Source organism: Eleginops maclovinus, chromosome 18, assembly GCF_036324505.1.
Source record: "Eleginops maclovinus isolate JMC-PN-2008 ecotype Puerto Natales chromosome 18, JC_Emac_rtc_rv5, whole genome shotgun sequence".
In the NCBI taxonomy this organism is placed as follows: Eukaryota; Metazoa; Chordata; class Actinopteri; order Perciformes; family Eleginopidae; genus Eleginops; species Eleginops maclovinus.
The window spans coordinates 159,070-178,766 of NC_086366.1; the positions used below are offsets into that span (position 1 = coordinate 159,070).

A 19,697-nucleotide genomic window follows, 5' to 3' on the forward strand; every position below is an offset into this window, starting at 1 on the left:
AGAGAATTGAGGCAGTTCATCACACAGAGAGAGAAGTGAGACAGGTCATCACACATCGAGAGGTGAGACAGGTCATCAAACACAGAGAGAGAATTGAGACAGGTCATCACACAGAGAGAGAAGTGACACAGTTCATCACACATCGAGAGGTGAGACAGTTCATCACACATCGAGAGGTGAGACAGGTCATCAAACACAGAGAGAGAATTGAGACAGTTCATCACACACCAAGAGAGGTGAGACAGTTCATCACACAGAGAGAGAAGTGAGACAGGTCATCAATCACAGAGAGAGAATTGAGACAGGTCATCACACACCAAGAGAGGTGAGACAGTTCATCACACAGAGAGAGAAGTGAGACAGGTCATCACACATCAAGAGGTGAGACAGGTCATCACACACTGAGAGAGGTGAGACAGGTCATCAAACACAGAGAGAGCTGACACAGGTCATCACACACCAAGAGAGGTGAGACAATTCATCACACAGAGAGAGAAGTGAGACAGGTCATCACACATCGAGAGGTGAGACAGGTCATCACACACCGAGAGAGATGGGAGACAGCTCATCACACAGAGAGAGAAGTGAGACAGTTCATCACACAGAGAGAGAGGTGAGACAGTTCATCACACAGAGAGAGAGGTGAGACAGTTCATCACACAGAGAGAGAGGTGAGACAGTTCATCACACAGAGAGAGAGGTGAGACAGTTCATCACACAGAGAGAGAGGGGAGACAGTTCATCACACAGAGAGAGAGGTGAGACAGTTCATCACACAGAGAGAGAGGTGAGACAGTTCATCACACAGAGAGAGAGGTGAGACAGTTCATCACACAGAGAGAGAGGGGAGACAGTTCATCACACAGAGAGAGAAGTGAGACAGGTCATCACACATCGAGAGGTGAGACAGCTCACGACACAGAGTCCTTGATAAACACGTGTTATGAACATGCGAGTGTTATTGACATGACGCGTGTTATTAACATGACGCGTGTTATTAACATGACGCGTGTTATTAACATGACGCGTGTTATTAACATGACGCAAGATAAACATGACGCGTGTTATTAACATGACGCGTGTTATTGACATGACACGTGTTATTGACATGACGCGTGTTATTGACATGACGCGTGTTGTTAACATGACGCGTGTTATTCACATGATGCATGTTATGAACATGATGCGTGTTATTGACATGACGCGTGTTATTAACATGAGGCGTGTTATTGACATGACGCGTGATAAACATGACGCGTGTTATTAACATGAGGCGTGTTATTAACATGACGCGTGTTATTAACATGACGCGTGTTATAAACATGATGGTGTTATTAACATGACGCGTGTTATTAACATGACGCGTGTTATTAACATGATGGTGTTATAAACATGACGCGTGTTATTAACATGACGCGTGTTATTAACATGATGCGTGTTATTGACATGACGCGTGTTATAAACATGATGGTGTTATTAACATGACGCGTGTTATTAACATGACGCGTGTTATTAACATGATGGTGTTATAAACATGACGCGTGTTATTAACATGATGCGTGTTATTGACATGACGCGTGTTATAAACATGATGGTGTTATTAACATGACGCGTGTTATTGACATGACGCATGTTATTAACATGACGCGTGTTATTAACATGACGCGTGTTATAAACATGATGCGTGATAAACATGATGGTGTTATTAACATGACGCGTGTTATTAACATGACGCGTGTTATTGACATGACGCATGTTATTAACATGACGCGTGTTATTAACATGACGCGTGTTATAAACATGATGCGTGATAAACATGATGGTGTTATTAACATGACGCGTGTTATTGACATGACGCATGTTATTAACATGACGCGTGTTATTAACATGACGCGTGTTATAAACATGATGCGTGTTATAAACATGATGGTGTTATTAACATGACGCGTGTTATTAACATGACGCGTGTTATTGACATGACGCATGTTATTAACATGACGCGTGTTATTAACATGAGGCGTGTTATTAACATGATGCGTGTTATTAACATGATGGTGTTATTAACATGACGCGTGTTATTAACATGAGGCGTGTTATTAACATGATGCGTGATAAACATGATGCGTGATAAACATGACGCGTGATAAACATGACGCATGTTATTAACATGACGCGTGTTATTAACATGACGCGTGATAAACATGATGCGTGTTATTAACATGACGCATGTTATTAACATGACGCGTGTTATTAACATGAGGCGTGTTATTAACATGACGCGTGATAAACATGATGCGTGTTATTAACATGACGCGTGTTATTGACATGACGCGTGTTATTAACATGATGCGTGTTATTAACATGACGCGTGTTATTAACATGAGGCGTGTTATTAACATGACGCGTGATAAACATGAAGCGTGTTATTAACATGACGCATGTTATTAACATGACGCGTGTTATTAACATGACGCATGTTATTAACATGACGCGTGATAAACATGACGCGTGTTATTAACATGAGGCGTGTTATTAACATGACGCGTGATAAACATGATGCGTGTTATTAACATGACGCGTGTTATTAACATGACGCGTGTTATTGACATGACGCGTGTTATTAACATGATGCGTGTTATTAACATGACGCGTGTTATTGACATGACGCGTGTTATTAACATGATGCGTGTTATTAACATGACGCGTGTTATTAACATGATGTGTGTTATTAACATGACGCGTGTTATTAACATGATGCGTGTTATTAACATGACGCGTGTTATTGACATGACGCGTGTTATTAACATGATGCGTGTTATTAACATGACGCGTGTTATTAACATGATGTGTGTTATTAACATGACGCGTGTTATTAACATGATGCGTGTTATTGACATGACGCGTGTTATTAACATGATGCGTGTTATTGACATGACGCGTGTTATTAACATGATGCGTGTTATTAACATGACGCGTGTTATAAACATGATGCGTGATAAACATGATGCGTGATAAACATGATGCGTGATGAACATGATGCGTGATGAACATGATGCGTGATAAACATGATGCGTGATAAACATGATGCGTGATAAACATGACGCGTGATAAACATGATGCTTGATAAACATGATGTGTGTTATAAACATGATGCGTGATAAACATGATGCTTGATAAACATGATGCGTGATAAACATGATGCGTGATAAACATGATGCGTGATAAACATGATGCGTGATAAACATGACGCGTGATAAACATGATGCGTGATAAACATGATGCGTGATAAACATGATGCGTGATAAACATGATGCGTGATGAACATGATGCGTGATAAACATGATGCGTGATAAACATGATGCGTGATAAACATGACGCGTGATAAACATGATGCTTGATAAACATGATGTGTGTTATAAACATGATGCGTGATAAACATGATGCTTGATAAACATGATGCGTGATAAACATGATGCGTGATAAACATGATGCGTGATAAACATGATGCGTGATAAACATGACGCGTGATAAACATGATGCTTGATAAACATGATGTGTGTTATAAACATGATGCGTGATAAACATGATGCTTGATAAACATGATGCGTGATAAACATGATGCGTGATAAACATGACGCGTGATAAACATGATGCTTGATAAACATGATGTGTGTTATAAACATGATGCGTGATAAACATGATGCGTGATAAACATGATGCGTGATAAACATGATGCGTGATAAACATGATGCTTGATAAACATGATGTGTGTTATAAACATGATGCGTGATAAACATGACGCGTGTTATTAACATGACGCGTGTTATTGACATGACGCGTGTTATAAACATGATGCGTGATAAACATGATGCTTGATAAACATGAGGCGTGTTATAAACATGATGTGTGTGATAAACATGATGCGTGTTATAAACATGATGCGTGATAAACATGAGGCGTGTTATAAACATGATGCGTGATAAACATGATGCGTGTTATTAACATGATGCGTGATAAACGTTTGGTTCTAGTGACCTCTGGTTTGTTGTTCCCAGCGGTGGACGAGCAGAACTCTCAGACCCGGTTCTCTCTCGGGGGGGAGGAGGGTCTGATGGAGGAGGAAGAGGAGGATAAGATGTCTCTGCAGTCGTCCTGCAGTGCCAAGAGGTCCCACAGAGGTCAGTCACACTGGTCCTGAAACTGGTACTGACACTGGTACCGGTTCTGATACGGGTTCTGACACTGGTCCTGGTTCAGACACTGACACTGGTTCTGATACTGTTTCTGGTACTGATTCTGATAGTGTACAGTATCGGCTGTATTCATCCGTTTTTTAAACCTCCCTGGAGCTCTGATTGTTCTTCAGGAAGATGCAAAGACGACCTTCGAGTAAAACAGTCCAGATACTGACCTGTCTGTCTGTACTTGTCTGTCTGTCTGTACCTATCTGTATGCAGTGAGTAAGACGCCTTGTGAGAAACTGATCAGTAAAGGCTTCCTGTCTACTGGCAGCTCTTCATCACTTCCTGTGCAGACAGGAAGTAGGGAGAACATGCTGAACTCAAAGATCCTCTATCCAGGTGAGCACCAATCAGGAAGTGAGATGTGTTACCATGACAACCTACAAGTCTAACGGTGTGTGTGTGTGTGTGTGTGTGTGTGTGTGTGTGTGTGTGTGTGTGTGTGTGTGTGCAGGTCTCTCCAGCAGCTCTGTTATCAGTCGTCTGTTCGTGAACGCTGACCCATTCAGCTTTGACCCTGAGAACATGTGAGTCTGTCTGTTTCTACCTGTCTGTCTCTATCTGTCTCTCTACCTGTCTGTCTCTATCTGTCTGTCTCTACCTGTCTGTCTCTCACCTGTCTGTCTCTACCTGTCTGTCTCTACCTGTCTGTCTCTCACTTGTCTGCCTCTAAATGTCTGTATCTAAATGTCTGTCTCTGTCTGTCTCTATCTATCTGTCTCTCACCTGTCTGTCTCTACCTTTTTGTCTCTAAATGTCTGTCTCTGTCTGTCTGTCTCTCACCTGTGTGTGTGTGTGTGTGTGTGTGTGTGTGTGTGTGTGTGTGTGTGTGTGTGTGTGTGTGTGTGTGTGTGTGTGTGTGTGAGTACAGGGACTGCTACACAGAGAAGTGTGTGATGAACAACTACTTTGGGATCGGTCTGGACGCTAAGATCTCTTTGGACTTCAACAACAAGAGAGACGAACACCCCGAGAAGTGCAGGTTGTTGTTGTTGTTGTTGTTGTTGTTGTTGTTGTTAGGGTTGCTACCCCCTCTCCTGGCTGGCCAGACATACTGTGTATGCAGCCCTTACAGCACACAGTACATACACACATATATACATTATATATGTGTGTACTATGTATACTTAAACACACAGTGTGTGTGTGTGTGTGTGTGTGTGTGTGTGTGTGTGTGTGTGTGTGTGTATGTTCAGAAGCCGAACTAAGAACTTGATGTGGTACGGAGTACTGGGAACCAAAGAGCTGCTGCACAGAACCTACAAGAACCTGGAGCAGCGGGTTCTGCTGGAGGTGACCCGCACACACACACAAACACACATACACACACACACACACGCGTTTATGCCTAAAACGATGTTTCCAAAAAATATTTCACTGTAAAAAAAAGACAGAAAATACTAAACCAGGACCTCCCCATAACTGTGTGTGTGTGTGTGTGTGTGTGTGTGTGTGTGTGTGTGTGTGTGTGTGTGTGTGTGTGTGTGTGTTTGTGTGTGTATGTGTGTGTGTGTGTACAGTGTGACGGCCGTCCCATCCCCCTCCCCAGTCTGCAGGGCATCGCTGTGCTGAACATCCCGAGTTACGCCGGAGGAACCAACTTCTGGGGAGGAACCAAAGAGGACGACGTGAGAACCCGTTGAAACTCCAGGTGTGTGTAGCTCCTGTAAGGTGTGTGCCAGTAGGTAATAACGCTCTCTCTCTCAGACGTTCACCGCCCCCTCCTTCGATGACAAGATCCTGGAGGTGGTGGCTGTGTTCGGGAGCATGCAGATGGCCGTGTCCCGAGTCATCAACCTGCAGCACCACCGCATCGCACAGGTACTACCTTCAGAGAGTTCCCGTTCTTCTTCTGTGGTAAATGACGTGTCCGTAAACACTTCTCCCCCCCCCCGGCCCACAGTGAACACCCTTTGGGGGGGGGGGTCCGTTAGGTGGGGGGAGGGGTGGGTTCAGGTCCCGGTTTTCTCAGGATCCCCCAAAAAACCCGGGCAAACAGACCGGACCGGGGTGGGAATAAAAATTTTACACCTTTACTAACACGTACACCATGTAACCAAATTTCAAATGGGGAATTATACAATTTTCTAAAAACTGTATACAACGTACTGCACATGTATACACTGTATAAATATACCAAAATTACTGCAATGTCTACACTGTATACACCACACACACTGTCTGCACACTGTACTCCTTTACACACTGTACTACATTTTACTACACACGTACTCACACTGTACTACCAATGTACTAAACTGACTCACATGTAAACATGATGCACATGTACTACACACGTACTAAAACTGTGTCACGTTTCTACACACGTATCAATGTACACCACTGTACTGCACAGTCTGCCATGTCTACCCTACACACAGTACTACACACTGTAGAAGTATAACTGTATAAAAACATACACACTGTCGCACATGTATCAATGTACTTCACCTTTAAAAACCCACTTACTCACATGTAACCCCCGTTTCGCAACTGTACACCGTATACACCTGTATACACACTGTACTACACCTTTAATACAATTAACACATGTAAAGAAAATGTACTACACACTTTTTTACACTCTACACGACTACCGCTGTACCAAAACTTTCTCCCAAATGTCGAACCTGTACTACACAACTAAAATTCTCACCCCGATACACCTTGACACCCTGTACTACACGATACCCACACTTGTTACACACTGACTAACACTTACTACCTGTACTAACACGTACTACAAATGACTAACACACTAAATACACCCGTAACACGTATAACACTGTACACCACGTACTCACTTCTAACACTGTACTACACACGTACTAAAAACTCACTGTATTTTGTAAAAGGGACTACCCGTACTACCACTGTTCTTTTCACACTGACTAACCCCTGTACTACACCTGTTTTTAAAACTGTAATACACATTACTACACACGTACACCTGACTACACACGTACTACACACTGTCTAAAACACTTATACACTTACTACCTGTACTCCTTCAAAAACTTTACTACACACTGTACTAACCTGTACTAACACTGTACTCAACCCGTATCACACGTACTACACTTTTCACACACTTTATACACACGTACCCAAATTTTTCCCACTTTAATTTTAAAACACTGTAACATTTACCACTTTACTAACCCCCTGTAAAATTTCACACTGTACTACACACTTTATACACTTACTACACATTTAAAAAACACCCGTTTTACACACTGTACTACACTGTATCACTTACTACACACTTTACTACACTGTACTAACATTTAAACACACTGTATAACCTGTACACACACTAACTACTACACGCTACCACTGTAATAAACCCCCCGTATAAAAACATTCCTTTTTTACCCCCTGTACACACAGTAAACCCCCACTGTACTACAACTGTATACACCTGTAAAATTTACCTTTCTCCCCTTTAACACACAAACTACACAATTACTACACTTACTACACCTACTACCCTGTACTACACATGTTAAAACTCCCCTTACACACCTGAAATAAAAAGCTACCCCTTTCTTACACACTTATACACGTTACACAGACACACACTTTTCACCACTTAAAACCCTTCCCCCTGACTCAAACCTACCCCTGTAAATAACAAACCCGTACTACACACTTTATACAATTCTACACACTGTACTACAAAATTTACTACACCTTTCTACACACTGTACACACTGCTAAAAACCCCCACTGTTTCCACATTTTACCTGTACTAAAATTTATACAAACTTTTTCTACAAATTACAAAACCCTTTATACACACGTATACACACTGTAATACACACTTTTCCCCTTTAAACTGTACTACCACTTTTTCTACAAATTTACTACACACGTACTACACACTGTAAACACACTCATTTTTACAGTACTACACACTTACTCAACTTTACTAAAACCCGTATACCACTTACTAAAAAACACTTTAAACACACTGTACTAAATTTTTCCCCGTATACACACTGTATACACACTTTATAAAACCGACTACAAACACTTATAAACCCTTTTTTACACTTTACTAAACTTTACTACAAAAAACCCCAAATTACACCATTACTCACACTTTTCTCCACTTTACACCAACCCCGTTTTTTTCACCACTGTCGCACACTTTACAAACCGTTTCTCACCTGTACTAAATGTACTCCCTGTACGCACACTTTTAAAAAACCTTTAAAATTCTCAAATTTTAAACCCTTTTCTCCTGTAACCACCCCCGTACTGCACACTTTATACCCAGTACACACACTTTTTACACCTTACTAACACTTTCTACCTTTCTGACCTTACCCACGAAACACTTTTCTACAACTGTACTAATAAAACCCTTTTAAAATTAACCCCATGATACAACCCCAAAATGTACTAAACTTAAATAAAAGTACTCCACTTCTACCACAACTGACTACAACTTTATACCACTGACTACCAAAATTATACACAACCCCCTTCACAACTTTACTACCCGTTAAAAGTCCACGTTTAAAACAGTACTACCACTTTTACTACACACTGTACTACAACTTTATACCACGTTAAAATACAAACTTTTACCTGCCCCACTGTACTACACTTTTTCCCTATACACCCAACTGTATAAACTGTACTTTCACAAATTACCACACTGTAACAACGTTAAAATTTACACACTTTAACTACACACTGTACTACACACTTAACCAAGACTACACACTGACTACACTTTATCACCTGTACTACACACACAACCCTTTCTTCCACTTTCTCCACTGTACTACCAAGATAAATGACTAACACTTTACTACCAAAATTTACACCAAATGTTACCACTGTACAAAACTATTACAACCCCACTGTTTTCACACTTTTCTAACACTGTATACACCTTTTTTACACACTTTATACACCTGTATAACTTTACTACACCTTATACACACTTTACTACACTTTTCACCTTAACACATTTCTACCTGTCTACACACGTTACACACTTTATACACACTGTACTTACATCTTATCACAGTCTACCCTGATCACACTTTACTACACACTGTCTACACTTTTCCTACCAAAATTATACACACTTACTACCCACTGTACTACACTGTTAAAATTACACACTGTACTACACCTGTACTACATTTACTACACATTTTACTACACACTGTACCACACTTACTACACTTTATACACCTTACACACTGTACTAACACTTTATACCACTGTACTACACACTTTTAAACACACTTCTCCTTACAAAACTCTCCTTTACACTTTCACATTACACGTACTACACTTTACTCACACTGTATACACTTTTCCCTACACACTGTACACACACTTACTACACACTTTCTACACACTTAACACACTGTATACAACTGTACACACACTGTTTCCACACTTTAAAATTACACACGTACACACACTTCTACCAAATGTAAAACACTTACTACCCTTTACTACCCCTTTTACCCTTTCTAAACTTTAATTTCACACTGTACTCACACTGTAACACTTTAAAATTTTCAACCCCTTTACAAAACTTAACCAAAACCAAATGTACTACAACCTGATACTTTTCACACCGTAAAATTTCTCACTGTATACCACTACACCACGTCTACACACTGTACTACACTTAACCCCAAGTACTAACTTTACTACACCGTATACACTGACTAAAACCCATACACTGTACTAAAACTGACTACAATTACTACACTTCTACACCCGTACCACACTACACACACTGTACTACAACCTGTCTTTAAAACTTTTCTACACTGTAACACTTTTAAAATTTTCCCACGTACAACTTGTACTAAAACCCTTTCTCACACTGTATCCACCCGTACTCACACTGTATACACTGTACTACCACTGTAAACGAAAACACTTTACTACCGTACTCCCAAACAGTTTCCCCACTGTAACACACTTTACTAACCTTTCACACACTTACTACCATGTAAACACACTGTACTGCACCTGTTTGTACACCTGGAAACACTGTATACCCTGTACTACACATGACTACACACTTTTACTACACACTTTTTACTACACACTTTACTCCACTTTTCTACCATGATCCACTGTACTACACACTTACTGCACACTGTTTCCTACCCCTGTTTAAATTTTCACCCTTTTACACCTTACCATGTACTACACATTTAAAATTAAACACTGTTACACCTGTACTACACCGTATACCTTTACTAACACTTTATTACCATTTTCTACACACTGTCCCCTTTTCAAATTTACTACACACTTTATACACTTTTACCCGTATACACACTGTACCCTTTCCACGACTACAAAAAACTTTTTCTACAATTTTCTAAACCCCCAAAAACCCCCCCCCCCCCCCACCCATCCCCTTTCTTTCCACACTGTACTAACACTGTTACCTCCCCCAACTGTACCAAAAATTTACTAACCACACCCCGTATACCACTGATAAACTGTATAACATGTATACCATGTATACACACTGTACTTTTTCACTTTACTCAAACCCAAATGACTACACGTACTCCACTTACTACACTACTAACACTGTACTAACATGTATACACCTTACAACACTGTAACACACTGTACACACGTACTACACACGTTTCACACGTACTACACACTGTACTACACACTGTACTACACACTGAGTGTTTTCAGAGACTGAAGGTTTAGACGTCTGTCAGCTGTATAAAGTCTTTCCTGAAAACTGAATCTGAAAGAAGTATTTATGTTTTTGAATTTAAGAAATTGATCTTCTGAAAAGTTTTTACTTTTTTATTCCTATTTTTTATTTCGTGAACTAAAAGAAGTTCTGAATTTTTGTCTCATAGTCCATTTGTCTTCTACGCCGACCCTCATCTGATCTCAGATCTCTCCCACATTTAATAAAGATATATAAATGTTGGACTGTGTTTCAGGCGTTTGAAAGCACCCTGAAGTCCTGGGAGAACAAACAGAGGTGTGAGTTCCCCCCCCCTCATCCCCCACTCTCCTCACAGCCAGAGATCCTCTCAGAAGAAGAGGCGTCACTTGTCAGCGAGTTCGGACGGGCAGCCGGGGCACTCATACACAGGTGATGTCACTATTATCACACAGGTGATATTAACAGTAATTGTTAGTATTTCTATTGTCATTATTTTTATATCCTATAATTTAATGTGATTTCATTTATTTTGTGTTGTTGTCAGTATCCGTGAGGGGGCTCAGTCCCACCCCCCCCTGGAGCAGGAACTGGCTCACGCAGTCAACGCCAGCTGCAAGAGCATGGACCTGGTGTACGCCAAGAGCCCCGAGGTACCTTATTATTGTATATATTACCATGTACTTAAATACCTGGTGTACGCCAGCAGCATCAGGTCGTTTCACAGTCATGTGATCTGTCTCCTGTCTGTCTGTCTGTCTGTCTGTCTGTCTGTCTGTCTGTCTGTCTGTCTGTCTGTCTGTCTGTCTGTCTGTCTCCTGTCTGTCTTTCTCCTGAATGTCTCCTGAATGTCTCCTGAATGTCTCCTGTCTGTCTCCTGAATGTCTCCTGTCTGTCTCCTGAATGTATCCTGTCTGTCTCCTGTCTGTCTCCTGAATGTCTCCTGTTTTTCTCCTGTCTTTCTCCTGTCTTTCTCCTGTCTGTCTCCTGTCTGTCTGCTGTCTGTCTCCTGAATGTCTCCTGTCTTTCTCCTGTCTGTCTCCTGTCTTTCTCCTGTCTGTCTCCTGAATGTCTCCTGTCTTTCTCCTGTCTGTCTCCTGAATGTCTCCTGTCTGTCTCCTGAATGTTTCCTGTCTTTCTCCTGTCTGTCTCCTGAATGTCTCCTATCCGTCTCCTGTCTGTGTCCTGAATGTCTCCTGTCTGTCTCCTGAATGTCTCCTGTCTGTCTCCTGTCTGTCTCCTGTCTGTCTCCTGAATGTCTCCTGTGTGTCTCCTGTCTGTCTCCTGTCTGTGTCCTGAATGTCTCCTGTCTGTCTCCTGTCTGTCTCCTGAATGTCTCCTGTCTTTCTCCTGTCTGTCTCCTGAATGTCTCCTGTCTTTCTCCTGAATGTCTCCTGTCTTTCTCCTGTCTGTCTCCTGAATGTCTCCTGTCTTTCTCCTGTCTGTCTCCTGAATGTCTCCTGTCTTTCTCCTGTCTGTCTCCTGAATGTCTCCTGAATGTCTCCTGTCTTTCTCCTGTCTGTCTCCTGTCTGTCTCCTGAATGTCTCCTGTCTTTCTCCTGTCTGTCTCCTGTCTTTCTCCTGTCTGTCTCCTGAATGTCTCCTATCCGTCTCCTGTCTGTGTCCTGAATGTCTCCTATCTGTCTCCTGAATGTCTCCTGAATGTCTGCTGAATGTCTCCTGTCTGTGTCCTGTCTGTCTCAGGCTCTGAGCTGCAGTCTGGTTCTTCAGATGGTCGAAGACGTCAAAGCTCTGCTCAGTGAGACGGAGCTTCTGCTGGCCGGGAACATGTCCATGGTAACTATACAGTATATTTATATGTGTATAAATATATTACAATATATAATATATAATATTATATTATATTATAATATATTATATTATAATATATTATAATATAATATAATATATTATAATATAATATATTATAATATATTATATAATATATTATATAATATAATATATTATATAATATATTATATTATATAATAATATAATATATTGTAATATATTTATATGTGTATAAATATATTACAATATATTATATAATAATATAATATATTGTAATATAATATATATTACAATATATTATATTATAATATAATATAATATATTATATAATATATTATAATATAATATAATATAATATATTATATTATATTATATTAAATTAAATTACATTACGTTATATTTTGTGACGTGTTACAGCAGCTGGACCCCCCCCAGCAGCAGCAGCTGGACTCTGCTCTGCTGTCTGTGGATCAGCAGCTCAGACGGCTGGCCGACGTCCCCTGGATGTTCCCTGCCATCGAGGTACACTACTACCTGTCTGTCATCATATATTGATATACTACCAGTATTCACATGTCTGTCTCTCTCCTGTATGTCTCTCTCCTGTCTGTCTCTCTCCTGTCTGTCTCTCACCTGTCTGTCTTTCACATCTCCGTTTCTCACTTGTCTGTCTCTCACTTGTCTGTCTCTCAACTGTCCGTCTCTCACCTGTCTGTCTCTGACCTGTCCGTCTCTCACCTGTCCGTCTCTCACCTGTCTGTCTCTGACCTGTCCGTCTCTCACTTGTCTGTCTCTCACTTGTCTGTCTCTCAACTGTCCGTCTCTCACCTGTCTGTCTCTGACCTGTCCGTCTCTCACCCGTCTGTCTCTGACCTGTCCGTCTCTCACCTGTCTGTCTCTGATCTGTCTGTCTCTGATCTGTCCGTCTCTTACCTGTCCCGTTTCTCACCTGTCTGTCTCTGACCTGTCTGTCCTCAGGGTCCCCTCACTGATTTCTCTAAACGGAGTCGCAGTGCGAAGTTTCGTCTCGTCCCGAAGTTTAAAAAAGAAAAAAACAACAAGAACAGAGAGACATCTACCTGTCTGTCTCTACCAGGTGAGCTTTACCTGTCTGTCTCTACCAGGTGAGCTGTACCTGTCTGTCTCTCACCTGACTGTCTCTCTCGCTGGTGTTGTTTGGTAAAGATCTGCATTTCGGTGAAACCGGTTTCTGTTTTTCTGTCTGTCTCTAACCTGTCCGTCTCACCTGTCTGGCTTCCTGTCTTTAGTTCATCAGTGGGGGACAGAGGAGGTGGGTGTCTGGCTGGACTTCCTGTGTCTCTCAGAGTATAAAGACATCTTCAATGGACATGACGTCCGCGGAGCTGAGCTCATCCACCTTGAGAGGAGGGACCTGAAGGTAAGGCGCTAACGGCTAACGGTTAACGGCTAAAGACGGACCTCTTCCTGTTCACACCTGGTGTGTGTGTGTGTGTGTGTGTGTGTGTGTGTGTGTGTGTGTGTGTGTGTGTGTGTGTGTGTAGGACCTGGGTGTGACGAAGGTGGGTCACATGAAGAGGATCCTGCAGGGCATCAGAGAGCTGAACAGGAACAGCAGCGCCAGCGAGGCCTGAGGAGATTCCTCCTGGATAATATGTGATACCGGTACCGTGACGTCTCTGTGTGTCATTAATAACATGTTAGTGGAGCCTCTGCACGGCCCTGTGACCTGCTGGATATGAACCAGTCTCTATGCAGCGTTAGCTCACCTGGTCATTGGTGTGTTAACGGGGATTTGGCTGACAAGCTTTCTAAAAGCCGGAGATTCCACAGAGGACAGAGGCTGCAGATCTTCAACACTCTGCCACGAGTCTCTGGAGGTCTCGGGTTCAGCAGCAGACCCAGAGAGTTACCTTCTGCTGCTCTGGCTCGGAGCACTCGTCTCTTTTCTCCGAGCCTGCAGCTCTGCATGGTGCAAAAGTGGAATCTGTTCCTGCAGCCCTCTGAACCAATAGGAAACAGGCTTACTGAGTTACTATTCTCCCCACACAACTGGTCCTCTGGTGTCCCAATGTCTCGCCATGTTTGTGAATTCTTAGAAACTAAACACCACATCATTTAAAATGTGGTGTAACTGTTACTGAGAATCGTAACGGGTATTATATTACCCACATTTCAGAAGTACTGCGTTATATTACTGCGTTACAGCAACAAGTAATACATTACTGTAACTCCATTACTTTTGTAACGCACCCAACACTGTTACTCACATCATTAAAGCATAAATAATTGTGAATATTAATAATCTACATCACATACAGTGGGGCAAAAAAGTATTTAGTCAGCCACCAATTGTGCAAGTTCTCCCATTTCAAAAGATGAGAGGCCTGTCATTTTTATCATAGGTACACTTCAACTATGAGAGACAGAATGGGGGAAACAATCCAGGAAATCACATTGTAGGATTTTAAATGAATTTAATTTCAAATGATTGTGGAAAATAAGTATTTGGTCAATAACAAAAGTTCATCTCAATACTTTGTTATATACCCTTTGTTGGCAATGACAGAGGTCAAACGTTTTCTGTAAGTCTTCACAAGGTTTCCACACTGTTGCTGGTATTTTGGCCCATTCCTCCATGCAGATCTCCTCTAAAGCAGTGATGTTTTGGGGCTGTCGCTGGGCAACACGGACTTTCAACTCCCTCCAAAGATTTTTCTATGGGGTTGAGATCTGGAGACTGACTAGGCCACTCCAGGACCTTGAAATGCTTCTTAGGAAGCCACTCCTTCGTTGCCCTGGCGGTGTGTTTGGGATCAATGTCATGCTGAAAGACCCAGCCATGCTTCATCTTCAGTGCCCTTGCTGATGGAAGGAGGTTTTCACTCAAAATCTCACGATACATGGCCCCATTCATTCTTTCCTTTACACGGATCAGTCGTCCTGGTCCCTTTGCAGAACAACAGCCCCAAAGCATGATGTCTCCCCCCCCATGCTTCACAGTAGGCATGGTGTTCTTTGGAGGCAACTCTGCATTCTTTCTCCTCCAAACACGACCAGTTGAGTTTTTACCAAAAAGTTCTATTTTGGTTTCATCTGACCATATGACATTCTCCCAATCCTCTTCTGGATCATCCAAATGCCCTCTAGCAAACTTCAGACGGGCCTGGACATGTACTGGCTTAAGCAGGGGGACACGTCTGGAACTGCAGGATTGAAGTCCCTGGCGGTGTAGTGTGTTACTGATGGTAGCCTCTGTTACTTTGGTCCCAGCTCTCTGCAGGTCATTCACTAGGTCCCCCCGTGTGGTTCTGGGATTTTTGCTCACCGTTCTTGTGATCATGTTGACCCCACGGGGTGAGATCTTGCGTGGAGCCCCAGATCGAGGGAGATTAGCAGTGGTCTTGTATGTCTTCCATTTTCTAATAATTGCTCCCACAGTTGATTTCTTCACACCAAGCTGCTTACCTATTGCAGATTCAGTTTTCCCAGCCTGGTGCAGGTCTACAATGTTGTCTCTGGTCTCCTTTGACAGCTCTTTGGTCTTGGCCATAGTGGAGTTTGGAGTATGACTGTTTGAGGTTGTGGACAGGTGTCTTTTATACTGATAACGAGTTCAAAAAGGTGCCATTAATACAGGTAACGAGTGGAGGACAGAGGAGCCTCTTAAAGAAGAAGTTACAGGTCTGTGAGAGCCAGACATCTTGCTTGTTTGTAGGTGACCCAATACTTATTTTACCGAGGAATTTACCAATGAATTCATTAAAATCCTACAATGTGATTTCCTGGATTGTTTCCCCCATTCTGTCTCTCATAGTTGAAGTGTACCTATGATAAAAAAATACAGGCCTCTCTCATCTTTTTAAATGGGAGAACTTGCACAATTGGTGGCTGACTAAATACTTTTTTGCCCCACTGTATATATAATCTGTTGATTCTATTGGTTGCTCTGACCCTCAGGTCTGTGACATCTGAAACTCGCTGTGATTGGATGGGGCTCGGTGGTCAGAACCAATCAGCTGATCCGGAATGCCTAAACATGAATCGACCAGCAGTGAGCACTGAGCAACAACCCATAACTAAAGAGCATCACTTCATCATTATTAACATAACATTTATTACCATTATTATTAGTATGAACAGAGTGGCCTTAATGTGACTTCTGCATATCTTCAGGGAACAGTGAACCCAGAGCCGGTTTAGGGTCCATATGGACGATATTACCCCAATATACTCTCTGCTACAGACTACAGTTGATTACAGTGGTTAGAAACCTCTCCATGACTACAGTCGATTACAGTCGTTAGAAACCTCTCCTCGACTACAGTCGATTACAGTCGTTAGAAACCTCTCCATGACTACAGTCGATTACAGTCGTTAGAAACCTCTCCTCGACTACAGTCGATTACAGTCGTTAGAAACCTCTCCATAACTACAGTCGATTACAGTCGTTAGAAACCTCTCCATGACTACAGTCGATTACAGTCGTTAGAAACCTCTCCATGACTACAGTCGATTACAGTTGTTAAAAACGTCTCCATGACTACAGTCGTTAGAAACCTCTCCTCGACTACAGTCGATTACAGTCGTTAGAAACCTCTCCATGACTACAGTCGACTACAGTCGTTAGAAACCTCTCCATGACTACAGTCGATTACAGTCGTTAGAAACCTCTCCTCGACTACAGTCGATTACAGTCGTTAGAAACCTTCCTCGACTACAGTCGATTACAGTCGTTAGAAACCTCTCCTCGACTACAGTCGATTCCAGTCGTTAGAAACTCTCATGACTACAGTCGACTACAGTCGTTAGAAACCTCTCCATGACTACAGTCGATTACAGTCGTTAGAAACCTCTCTCGGACTACAGTCGATTACAGTCGTTAGAAACCTCTCCTCTACTATCAGTCGATTACAGTCGGTAGAAACCTCTCCTCGACTACAGTCGATTACAGTCGTTAGAAACCTCTCCACGACTACAGTCGATTACAGTCGTTAGAAACCTCTCCTCGACTACAGTCGATTTCAGTCGTTAGAAACCTCTTCCTCGACTACAGTCGATTTCAGTCGTTAGAAACCTCGTCCTCGACTACAGTCTTAAGAATCCTCTCATGACTACAGTCGCATTACAGTCGTTAGAAACCTGGTCCTCGCCTACAGTCGATTACAGAGAGTCGTTAGAAACCTCTCCTTCGACTACAGTCGATTTCAGTCGTTAGAAACCTCCTCGACCAGTCGACTATTGCAGTCGTTAGAAACCTCTCCAGTGACTACAGTCGATTACAGTCGTTAGAAACCTTGTCCTCGACTACAGTCGATTACAGTCGTTAGAAACTCTGCCTCGACTACAGTCGATTTCAGCGTTAGAAACCTCTCCTCGACTACAGTCGATTACAGTCGTTAGAAACCTCTCCTCGACTACAGTCGATTCAGTCGTTAGAAACCTCTCGATCGACAGTATTCAGGTCAGTTAGAACGGCTCTCCATCGACTTACAGTCGATTCAGAGTCGTTAGAAACCTCACCTCGACTCAGACGTACAGTCGTTAGAAACCTCTCCATGACTACAGGTCGATTACAGTCGTTAGAAACTCTCCATGACTACAGTCGATTACAGTCGTTAGAAACCTCTTCCTCGACTACAGTCATTACAGTCGTTAGAAACCTCTCCTCGACTACAGTCGATTACAAGTCGTTAGAAACCTCTCCTCGACTACAGTCGATTTCAGTCGTTAGAAACCTCTCCCTCGACTACAGTCGATTCAGTCTTAGAAACCTCTCCATGACTACAGTCGATTACAGTCGTTAGAAACCTCTCCTCGACTACAGTCGATTACAGTCGTTAGAAACCTCTCCTCGACTACAGTCGATTACAGTCGTTAGAAACCTCTCCTCGACTACAGTCGATTACAGTCGTTAGAAACCTCTCCTCGACTACAGTCGATTACAGTCGTTAGAACCTCTCCTCGACTACAGTCGATTACAGTCGTTAGAAACCTCTCCTCGACTACAGTCGATTTCAGTCGTTAGAAACCTCTCCTCGACTACAGTCGATTACAGTCGTTAGAAACCTCTCCATCGACTACAGTCGATTACAGTCGTTAGAAACCTCTCCATGACTACAGTCGATTACAGTCGTTAGAAACCTCTCCTCGACTACAGTCGATTACAGTCGTTAGAAACCTCTCCTCGACTACAGTCGATTACAGTCGTTAGAAACCTCTCCTCGACTACAGTCGATTTCAGTCGTTAGAAACCTCTCCTCGACTACAGTCGATTACAGTCGTTAGAAACCTCTCCTCGACTACAGTCGATTACAGTCGTTAGAAACCTCTCCTCGACTACAGTCGATTACAGTCGTTAGAAACCTGTCCTCGACTACAGTCGATTACAGTCGTTAGAAACCTCTCCTGACTACAGTCGATTACAGTCGTTAGAAACCTCTCCTCGACTACAGTCGATTACAGTCGTTAGAAACCTCTCCTCGACTACAGTCGATTACAGTCGTTAGAAACCTCTCCTCGACTACAGTCGATTACAGTCGTTAGAAACCTCTCCATGACTACAGTCGATTACAGTCGTTAGAAACCTCTCCATGACTACAGTCGATTACAGTCGTTAGAAACCTCTCCTCGACTACAGTCGATTACAGTCGTTAGAAACCTCTCCTCGACTACAGTCGATTACAGTCGTTAAAACCTCTCCATGACTACAGTCGATTACAGTGTTAGAAACCTCTCCTCACTACAGTCATTACAGTCGTTAGAACCTCTCCTCGACTACAGTCGATTACGCGTTAGAAACCCCTCGACACAGTCGTTTTAGAAACCTCTCCTGCTACAGCGATTACAGTCGTAGAAACCTCTCCTCGATACAGTCGTTAAAACCTCTCTGATACTCATTCATCGTTAAAACCTTCCTCGACACAGTTAGTTAGAACCTTCCTGCTACGTCGATTCATCTTAGAAATCTCCTCGTACAGTCGTTAGAAACCTCTCCT

General features: G+C 42.3%; 1 protein-coding gene across 1 annotated transcript in view; it reads left to right on the top strand.

Annotated features, from left to right (window-relative positions):
* LOC134880178 (diacylglycerol kinase delta-like) overlaps positions 1-17,403 on the top strand; it is a 42,502-nt gene extending 25,099 nt beyond the window's left edge. The window contains exons 16-32 of the mRNA XM_063906932.1: positions 4,056-4,178; positions 4,458-4,580; positions 4,696-4,768; positions 5,113-5,223; positions 5,438-5,534; positions 5,762-5,869; positions 5,949-6,109; positions 6,176-6,207; positions 6,509-6,576; positions 11,207-11,361; positions 11,477-11,582; positions 12,634-12,726; positions 13,138-13,242; positions 13,699-13,816; positions 13,989-14,119; positions 14,244-14,364; positions 16,660-17,403. Of these exons, the coding sequence (XP_063763002.1) occupies positions 4,056-4,178; positions 4,458-4,580; positions 4,696-4,768; positions 5,113-5,223; positions 5,438-5,534; positions 5,762-5,869; positions 5,949-6,109; positions 6,176-6,207; positions 6,509-6,576; positions 11,207-11,361; positions 11,477-11,582; positions 12,634-12,726; positions 13,138-13,242; positions 13,699-13,816; positions 13,989-14,119; positions 14,244-14,333 (1,694 nt within the window). The 3' untranslated portion in view covers positions 14,334-14,364; positions 16,660-17,403. The remainder of the gene's footprint in view (positions 1-4,055; positions 4,179-4,457; positions 4,581-4,695; positions 4,769-5,112; positions 5,224-5,437; positions 5,535-5,761; positions 5,870-5,948; positions 6,110-6,175; positions 6,208-6,508; positions 6,577-11,206; positions 11,362-11,476; positions 11,583-12,633; positions 12,727-13,137; positions 13,243-13,698; positions 13,817-13,988; positions 14,120-14,243; positions 14,365-16,659) is intronic.
* The last annotated feature ends 2,294 nt before the right edge of the window (positions 17,404-19,697 follow it).